Genomic DNA, 10,028 nt, shown 5'->3' with positions numbered 1-10,028 from the left:
GATGGGGATAGTATTGATTTTATTAGAACAAATGATGATTTTATTGAATTAGAAGCAATTTTTAGTTTCGTATGAAAAGAAGAATCTATGATGTCAGTTATCAAAGATATTTATAATCGTTTCAAGATACAAAAGTTATAAAAACCCGATAAATTTTTTATACTGAAAAAGTTAAATAGTTGGGTAGATGGTTATGTTGATCCAATGGATTTCGTATTTAAAGAATGGTTCGAGAGAGATGAGAATTTTATGATTGATCAAAGATAGGCGGAGAGCATGGATGACTATTGCAGATAGATTGTATGATGCAGAATAAAAAAGAGATAAAGATAGAGCCTGAATTAGTTGAGTGATTAAGTTTTAGTTTTACGTTTTTCTATTTTATAATTTTTTTCTATGACTTTTTTAAGTTCATCATATTTTTGAAAGATATTTGGGGCATCAACAAAGTATGTCCATATGTCGATTAAGCGGAGACATCAAACGATGGAAGCGATGAGAATGACATATCGACTAAATACAACAACGTCTCCCCTTTCAGTTCCCAAGAGAGGTTAGTATAAACCATTGGAAGTTGCAAGTCGCATGACCGATAACACCACAAATTAGCTAACGATGAACTCATCGGATCTTGAATGCAAGATCACGAAAAAAAAGAGCGTCTCACGGAGGGTGTGCCATTGCCGCTGCCACCGCCGCCACCACCACTGATTCCAAAAGGATAAGAAGTAGGATGACATTGTCACTTAAGAAGATGCCATTCCAAACAATATACGAAGACTGGTGCCAAAATGGTACATGATGCATCCACGTACCAAGTACCAGTTGTAAGATGGCAAATTCTTGAGCAGTAAGTGAGAGGTAAACAGATCCAATGAGTCGATCCATATCACCCAGCTTTCAGTTTGGTGGACAAACTGTTCTTTTAAGGCTGCAAGTCAGATTAATGGAACAACTAATCCTTCTTTCCTAGTAAGCCTTTCATCCAGTAAACTTCACAAGGACGAGAATAAAACAATGAAGGAACAGCAGGAGAATCGAAATTTACCATTCACCAGATTTATAGGCCGATGTCTCTGACACCATTCCAATGTGGTCATATTGTTCGTGCTTCCTTCCCTGCTTGTGCTAGTTAAACTTTAGCACCACTGTTTAGCATCTCGGACGCATATACCGATTGAACAAATATTATGACAAACAATATTTGTTTTACAGGGGGAAAAAAACTGATCTATTCTTTCTTAAAACATGTGGAATCAGCGAATAATAATATCAGGAAAATTGATAAAACAAAAAAAGAAAAAAGAAAAACTAGGGTACAGGGGGTATCTGATGCTGGCCTGCCATTTTCAAACATGTTTTTTAGCACCACCATACCACTATTACTTGTAAGGTGCCAACAGGATAGATGAGTTGTGCCCACCGAACCCAAAGGAATTAGATACTGCTACCTTCACATCCAATCTTTCCTTTTTCGAACCTACTAGCAGATTCACATCCTGAATCAAATCGAACTCAACAGTTAATCTCTAGCAATATTAAAGAACCAAAAAAAAAAAAAAACATATGACAAAAAAAAAAACATATGACAAAACATATGATCAAGCCTGTCGCTTGATCAGGCTTTTCATCTAACAGTCATCAAAACTAATCACCATACTGAAAAGTAGTAGTATATCTTTTGCTAGATTTTGTGACTGGAGGTGTGAAAGTTATTTTCAATGTGAACAAAGATATCAGTACTCACAGCAGAGGAAAATTCAAGAGATGTGAACATACCACACTTTTCTCCGGGTTGTCCAAATTAATATTTGGATGGACCCACCGTGTTCGAATAGCCTGCACACAGGATGTGCCCCAGAGCTTAGCAAGTGATTGACTAATGTGAAAACAGATACAGGTGCATAATTCCTTTACATAAAATTAGAGATAGGTTGAGAGTAAATCAGAAAAAAAACCCTCATATTAGTCAATCTCTCAACATAATTAATAATGAAAGTAAGTTTTGCAAGGCTAATAAATCCTCATCTGCTTTGCAGGAAAATTTGCAGCATAGTATCAGTTTTTTTTCCCTATTACCTTACAAGTTTCAATTTTTTTTTTCATGTTATTACTATACGTTTTTGTATAAATCTAACTTTGATAGGATTATGATGTCTAGGCTAGGATTTAACAATACCGAGGTAAGATATTTAACACAACTTTAGATGCCCCAAAGAATTTTTTATGGTATATTTCCTATTATATGTCATACAACAGTAGGATTAAAATTTCAGTCTCATACCTATATAGATTGGCGTGTTGGATGAGTAACAGTACAGATCGGTACTGGTCGACACCCACCAACCAAATCGATAGAGAGAGAGAGAGAGAAGAGGAGATAGCAATGACAGAGGAAGCAAAAAGACAGTAAGATAAAAAGATGAGAAGACAAGGATGAGGCCGAGGCAGAACCAGAGGCATAGGAGGATGAGGAGAAAGAGAAAGAAGTGGTAGGATGTAAATAGGATTTTAAAAAAAAAAATTGTTAGTACAGGCCTCGGACGAAAGGTTTATTGAGTGATACAGTCGAGTATTGGTAATTTTACCACCCAATAAGTCTCGTATGGTAGGCAGTAGGCTCACAAGGTGGTAAACATTGTTTCGATGCAGCAAAATAGTCTTGTTTGTAGACTGGTCAACCATCAGATTGGTACAAACAAAATTTAAATCCATACACAGCCACCCACATCTGACACTAAATGAAAACGACTCCATATCATACTCAAAGATAAAAATACAGTTTCTCATATTAGTCAATTCTTAAACCATATGCTCGATCCATACTGGCATTAACCATGGCTTATCTAATGTTGGCTAAATTATCACTAGACATCACTCAGAATTGGGACCAATTCTAGCCAATTTTGGTCAACTCAAAAAAGGAAAGATAAGAGAGGTATGGAAGGAAGCCAAAAACTCATATGGTAGCCATAGGTGGAGGGGAAAATAGACACACCACAAAAAAAGTCAAAACAGAACTTGTGGCTCTGACTATTTCACAGGAGAGATTGCTACTGTTCCATTAACACTTGAAATAGAGAAGGATGAAAGGAAAGGAGACGAGGATAGGTCATTAACTTCTTGAGGGAATTAGATGCTAGTGTCATCCTCTCAATAATGCATTGTGCAAAAAGTTCCTGATTCCAGGACAAGGCCAAGCATCTCGATAAGAAGTTTGGACGCGGATGAGGCAAGATGGCATTCAACATTCATATCTGAAATTGATAGCAACCAGATAAACCAGATAGTTAGACATTGTTTAACTATGCCTTAAATATCAAATAGCCATAAGATAGTTAAGCATTGTTCAGCTAAAACATCAACCAGCCATAAGCTATGAATAAGCAGTAAGCATCATCTATCACATGTTACATGATAGAACATAAACCAACTCTTGGATGTGAAAAGCCAAATTAAAATTAAACTAATAAAAAATCTAGGACTAAGATCTCATAGTTATAAATCAGTCTCAGCCAGCAATCATCATATACCCATTATCTTCTATACTTTGTATCATCTTGTACTCCTTCCAAACCTAGGTAATCACCAAAATAGCTACATGACCTCTGAAATTCTTAAAAACAATAAATTTGATATTGACAGTTACCTCCTTTGCATGGTTTGCAGGATTAGCTGATCAACACATGATAATGCCAAAGACCAGACCAACTCAATACCGAAACCCTTAATGAAACAATGATCAACTGGAATCAGTTGCAACTAAATCACCCAAAACCAGTCACATTGGATTGACCTGGGTTCAAAATCAGTAATCCTGGCTAATTATGGAATGTTCAAAACTAGCTTCAGCAAGGATCAATGGGATCTAAGTTTCTGACATTATTGTTTTACAAATCAACACATGCACTAGTACTCTGTCTCTTTATTTCTAGGTAGTTATTTCCATTCACACTTTTACCAATTCACACAAGCTTGAGCTCCACCAACCTTTTTGTCCTGTACAATGCTCTTCTTGTCAACTACAGTTAAATAAGCCATACCATGTTTCTCTTTTAACATTCCATTTTCCACTGATACCTGGACCTGATAATGCTTTCTCACCCCCATGACACTCATGTGTATGTGGCCTTTGCAATGCTGGAGAATTTAAGTTACATAATTAAAGCCCTGCCTTGAATAAGAGATCCCTCAAAGGCTTTTATACAAACCAATCTCGGAGCAACATGAAGGCCTTGTTCGACCAAATCCACCCTTCCATATCCATTAAGATTGCACTCTACTTATGTCTATGGTCTACAGTTCCATCTAATTTTGATGGACTCAAGATGATCAAATGACATCAAAATACATTATTGTTTGTATTGATCCTAACTTTATTTCTAACTTACAGGATAAACTAAATATGCTTCTGTATAGTGTCATCACTAAAAAGCCTGGTCCCCTCTACACAATCACTTTTAACACCAATGACAATCATTCAGAGTTTTCTACAACTCTGTATGCAACAGTTTGTTGAATCTGTTGCTCTGCTTTATCTACTTCTTCACCTATCAAGTGTGATTATCTGCATGAAATTTACTTTAATGCTGCCAACTTGGCAACAAACATGCTTATTCTGATCCTTAATCACTCAGAACACTATATAACTTTATTCTGCCCAGACATCAATAATATGTAAGCTTATTGGTCATATAAGCACTACGAACATGAAGGAGCAATCAGTTTGATAATCAGTTCACTACTCTAAAAGTGTTCTTTCCAATTTCTTGAATTCCTTTGTTTCTACTGTCTAACTTGTCTGATTTCATGTTCATCAAGTCGGCATATCATGCAAACCTCATCATTGCAAATCCAACCTAAACATCTAATTCCAAAGTTTCAAAAATTAACCAAATTTGGATTATGATCAGGATTTATCTTAAATTGTCCTCAAACACCCAATGGTTATCCATGTGATATTTCTTAATTTTGGTGATAATTCCTTGCGGAGTCAAGATTATAAAGAATTTTAGAAACATTAATAAATGATTTGATAAACCAACATATCCAATGACTGCAATGAAGCCTAATGAGTTAACCACACCTAGAATATGTAAGATTCAGGCACATGTAAACAAGGTGCTCTACCAATTGAGCTATAGTCCTTGTCACAAACATGTTAATGTACAGATAATTTCTTGTCAAGATGGATATTTCGTAATCCATAGCTCTCTGATCTATTTATTTTATTTACGCTCAACAGAACAAATTAGTATTTCTTAGAAATAATAGTCCGACTATTATCATCAAATGCCATGATAAGCATTTTGTGAGGATGAGAGATCAAAATTTGAGATACCCAGAAGCTAAACCCAGCAAGATAAAGAAAGCTAGAAATCATTACCTGTACAACAGCAACAGCTTCGACTGCACCAGCAGCACCCAACAGGTGACCAGTCATTGATTTTGTAGAATTCACCCTCAGCTGCAAAGTTTTTTAGTTAGTTAATAAGAAAAAAAAGAAATAAGACAACATTAACTTTAATCACTAACCTCAGGGTTCTTGCCAAAACAACACATTAGAGCTTGATATTCTTTTAAATCACCAGAAAGTGTCGAAGTTGCATGAGCATTTACGTAGTTAACATCCTCTCTGGATACTCCTGATTCTGATAGTGCCTTCTCGATGCAGAGAACAATGCCTGTCCCTGATTTATCAAAGGCCCATGTGATTGTTAAAAGAATTAAAAAAAAACAGATGCAATACAAATTTGTTTACAAACGTAATGTGCAGAAAAATTTTGTTACCTTCCGGATGTGGTTCGGTCATGTGGTAAGCATCACAGGTGAAGCTTCCTCCTAGAAACTCTGCATAGATTTCTGCTCCTCTTTGCTGCAGAAAATGAAAAAGAAAATAAAGAAAGAAATTAACAAGACAATTGCAAGAGAAAAAAAAATACAAGTAAAGAGATGATCCTATGAATTTGATGATCCTATGAATTTGACAATATGAACCTAGTTTAACCTTAGCATGGTCTAGTTCTTCCAAAAGTAGCACGCCAGCCCCTTCCCCCATAACAAATCCATCACGATCCTAATGATAATCAATCAAAAATAGATTAGTTTCATACCTCTAACATAGGAATAAAAATAGTAAACGGAGGAAACATCAAAAAATGATGCAGAGAGGTCCACACATGCTCAGTTAATTAAAGTATCTATTGTTCTCCTTTACTGACATTTTTCCACTTAAGATGGTTTCTTTCAGGGTCCCAACATGACTATTATCACCACACTGCAGCAATAAATGGTTTGTTTAAAATATTAAAACTTGATCAGCACCTATACGAAAAGCCAAATAGAGACATGCCGTCCAGTATCTTAAGATAGTCTTCAGTAACTTTGATGATAGAATAACAAGTTAAAGCAAAACTACGTACAACATCCCAAGGGCGTGAAGCTTTGGTGGGATCATTATTTCTTTGTGACAGTGATCTGCATGCCACAAAACCGCCTAATCCTGCAAAACATTTAATGACCATGTAGTCACACATATGTGCTGTTGGTCACAATCATGAAAGGTTGCTGTATTAAAATGAGAATTCCAACCAATTGGTATGACTGCTGCATCAGATCCACCACAAAGCATCACATCCTACAATATTTAGAAAAAAATCACACAAGGTTCATGCTTCTGGTGGTAACTGACAGTGGGAAGAAGTGAACAACTTACAGCTTCACCTCGTATGATATGGTGTGCTGCATTTAGAATGCAGAAGTTGCTAGTTGCACATGCAGTTGAAATTGAATAATTTGGGCCCATCCACCCCTAAGGACAACAAGAACACGAACAATTAGTATATGTCTCCAAGTACATAAAGTCATATTATCCTGATTTCCAAGAATATGTCATTTGGCAGACCAGATCCATTGCAAGCATTGCAGATCCCATATTCGTGGTTGCAAAGGGTACACAGAAGGGATTCATCTTCTTGTATGACACTCTCAAAGCTTCAATTGCATCATTAAACACCTACGATATGAAGCATTATGATAAGCATAAAACTGACAAAATATGGAAAGCCAATGGAATGTAAAAGAACAATACTAAATGTAAACAACTTCATTGAAGTGCCAAGTTTCACTATGTGGCTTGTGCTAATTTTTGGAGCTTATCTATTCAGATATATGCTGAGGAGAACATGTACCTTCATCCCACCCATTGCAGACCCAATCAGCACACCGCATCTTGTTTTCTCAAACTGGCTCATGACTTCTTCTGTGACCCCACCATCTTCCAATGCTTTTTTGCCAGCAGTCAGTAAATAGAGCATGAACTTGTCCATCCGCTTTGACAGTTTCGGTGCCACCCACCCATCTGCCGAGAAAGATTTAATTTCCCCTGCAATTCTCTACAAAAGAGCCTGTTATTAGGAACTCTAATAAAAAAAGAATTCTTGCCATATTAAACTGAACCCACAGGCCAACCCATTCATCAAGAGTAGTTCATAAAGAGATTAAAATGGATTTTTTATTATCTCCAAACATCAATAGCAAGTTGCTCAGCAAAATAATATACCGTTGGAAAACTGGAGCAGTCGAACGTTTCAATCTCACTTATGCCACTGACACCCTCAAGGAGATTGTTGTAGAAGACATCCGGATCATGTCCTAGAGGAGTAACCACTCCCATGCCAGTCACAACAACCCTCCTCTTTTTTATATGCCTTTTCTTCTTCTCTGTAAGTTCCTTAGTTGGCTCCAAGGCGACTGCCATCACTTTTCCTGTTGTCCACAAACCATATTAGTGAAAACACAGAAATTTCCATAGACGAGAATCACTCATCACTTTGTAAGAAGATCCATATGTGATGCGACTCATCAATATGCAACAAAAGATTTTAGTTTTCCATGATCTGGACATAAAGCAACCCCCCGCCCATCGTCATAAAACCAAAATGAAGGAAACAATATTGCTAGAAGACATTGGTACCAAAAGGAACATTGGGTCATCAAGGACGAGGTGCAAATAAACTGAGTGCGCCAAGCCAACCAAAGGAGATACTTAAGTGTGGCTCCACATGCCATCCACAACAAACCAAGGAAACAGATCTTAAACTAGGATTCTTAAGCAGCAAAGGATTCTTCATGCAAGCAATGTGACACCACAATCTTGAACCCAAATCTCCATGCACAACAACTAATCACAAACCTAGATCTCGTAAACGAGAATACAGAGATTAGGAAAACATATCCAACAGATCAATAGAGTCAAGATTTATCCGACGGACAACAACAGCGGGTTAGGGAAAAAGACATCGAGATGAATCAGGGTTTAGTTACCAATAAACAAATCGATAAATCAGAAAGAAGACACCGAAACGGGGTTTTGCCGATTGCACACTACCAGAGACAGCGCGGGAGCGGGCGGTTCTCCGCCGCCATCGGTGGGCCTCCGCGTTCCACAGCCCAAAGAGAGACGAGAGGCCGCCGTCGCCGAAGAGAGGCGACGCGACGGCGCCGCGGAAGTCGGCGCAGGGTTCGAAGGCGAGGCAGGCACTCACGATGCCTTGGATCCCGGAGTTGCTGTTGGCGGAGATCAGCCGCCGCCTGGGGTGGGCGCGGCCGCCGCGGGTGGGGGCCGCCATCGTCGTCCACCTCCGGCCCGACTTGGGGGGGGGCGCCTGGTCGGAAGCGGCGGAGGAGGACATGCACGCCGCCGCGACAATCCACGTGCAAAGGGGCGACGCCACGGCCGCGCCCGCCATTGCAACGAGGGCTAGAAGGAGATGTACAGAGAGAGAGATCGACAAAAGGAAGAGAGAGAGAGAGAGAGAAAGAGAGGAGTGGTTGTGTGTAGAGTAATATAGGTATAGTTTAAGGAGCAGAAGTGGAGGAGGAGAGGTTGGAGATGGCGGAGCGAACCATCTTGCCAAGTGTGCATTGCGTACGTGATAAATAGAAATTATTATTATTATTATTATTATTATTATTATATATATATATATATATGAAAAAATGTGTTATCTTTGATCTCCTTCCTAACTCACGACAAGGGGAATTATTATTATTATTATTATTATTATTAGTGCTACTTATTGACTATTACTTACAATTTCTCTCTGGCAATGACAGGAAGAAATTGATAGATGATTGAAACAATTCTCTTTTTTAGTTAGATAAAAGGTAAAAAAAGAGTTTTTTTTTCTTTGTTCTAATAAGTAAAAATAGTTAGAAATAACAATTATGCAGAAAAGTGTTCCATAAAATTCTTCTTTCTGTTTAAAAATGTTTATCCATCAAACTAATCAACACATTCAAAAGGATTTTAATCTCCAACCCCCTTAGTAAGTGAATGACCCAAGATAAATATAAATAAATATATATATATATATAATAATAATCAATAATAATAAACGTTCCGTTTTCTCCTTTCTCGTGCGTACCGAACCTTCTTCCCTATCATAATTATCAGAGTTTCACAAGTCATGATATTGACATTTGCTCATCTCACACTCTATACTCTCTATGCTTTGTTCCTAATCTTAGTTCTCGCTAAACATGTCAATGACTCCGTAGTAATGGACCCAACAAAAAGCTATGTTATTTTTGGATCTTAATGGTCACGAGTAACTAATGAAAAGATAAAAAAAGGCATTTGATTTGATTCAACCACACGAAGACAAAATATTTAATTTCCAAGAGAATCAATAAATTCCAACATTTTCTTTGGGAAACTTCGCTATGTCCAAAGCTAAAAAATGCGTGGAGGAGAAGACACGAAAAGCCATGTTGAACACGATGGGGTTATCTGTATTGATTGGAAAAAGGAAGAGCAACAAAGTCTCAAGAAGAAGTACACGTTTGTCATGCGCGAAAAAGAAAGCTTTGTTGTTGTATCTTCCTTCATTTTTTGTGTTTGGATCATCCTATTTTTCCTTTTTTTTTCCATAAATCTTTCTTTGGGCCTTTATATGAATTACATACAATTGTTAATTGCAAAAGAAATACATTAGAGAATATTGCTTACCATAAATCAGCCATTC

The 10,028-nt window shown here is 37.5% G+C and overlaps 1 protein-coding gene across 1 annotated transcript; it reads right to left on the bottom strand.

Annotated features, from left to right (window-relative positions):
* Window positions 1–1,171: 1,171 nt before the first annotated feature.
* Window positions 1,172–8,893, bottom strand: LOC103968502 (3-oxoacyl-[acyl-carrier-protein] synthase II, chloroplastic). The gene is made up of 13 exons (XM_009381745.3): window positions 8,390–8,893; window positions 7,562–7,767; window positions 7,191–7,394; window positions 6,905–7,015; window positions 6,716–6,811; window positions 6,592–6,637; window positions 6,423–6,502; window positions 6,008–6,076; window positions 5,791–5,875; window positions 5,536–5,690; window positions 5,387–5,467; window positions 1,780–1,839; window positions 1,172–1,499 (listed from the first exon to the last, which is right to left on the bottom strand). The coding sequence occupies exons 1-13, from the start codon at window positions 8,748–8,750 to the stop codon at window positions 1,383–1,385; spliced, it is 1,671 nt and encodes a 556-aa protein (XP_009380020.1). The 5' UTR covers window positions 8,751–8,893; the 3' UTR covers window positions 1,172–1,382.
* Window positions 8,894–10,028: the final 1,135 nt, after the last annotated feature.

Source organism: Musa acuminata, chromosome BXJ1-10, assembly GCF_036884655.1.
Source record: "Musa acuminata AAA Group cultivar baxijiao chromosome BXJ1-10, Cavendish_Baxijiao_AAA, whole genome shotgun sequence".
NCBI classification, from domain to species: domain Eukaryota; kingdom Viridiplantae; phylum Streptophyta; class Magnoliopsida; order Zingiberales; family Musaceae; genus Musa; species Musa acuminata.
The sequence above is the reverse complement of the archived record's forward strand: the minus strand, read 5'-3'. Positions and strand labels throughout refer to the sequence as shown.

Bases quoted from the DNA above. Each gene is read 5' to 3' on its own strand.
- LOC103968502 (XM_009381745.3), bottom strand. From the start codon at position 8,750: ATGGCGGGCGCGGCCGTGGCGTCGCCCCTTTGCACGTGGATTGTCGCG. The intron at 5,468-5,535 runs GTTAGTGATTAA...AAAACTTTGCAG, and splicing joins GTTTTGGCAAGAACCCTGAG to CTGAGGGTGAATTCTACAAA. The intron at 1,500-1,779 runs GTATGTTCACAT...GATTTGATTCAG, and splicing joins ACAACCCGGAGAAAAGTGTG to GATGTGAATCTGCTAGTAGG.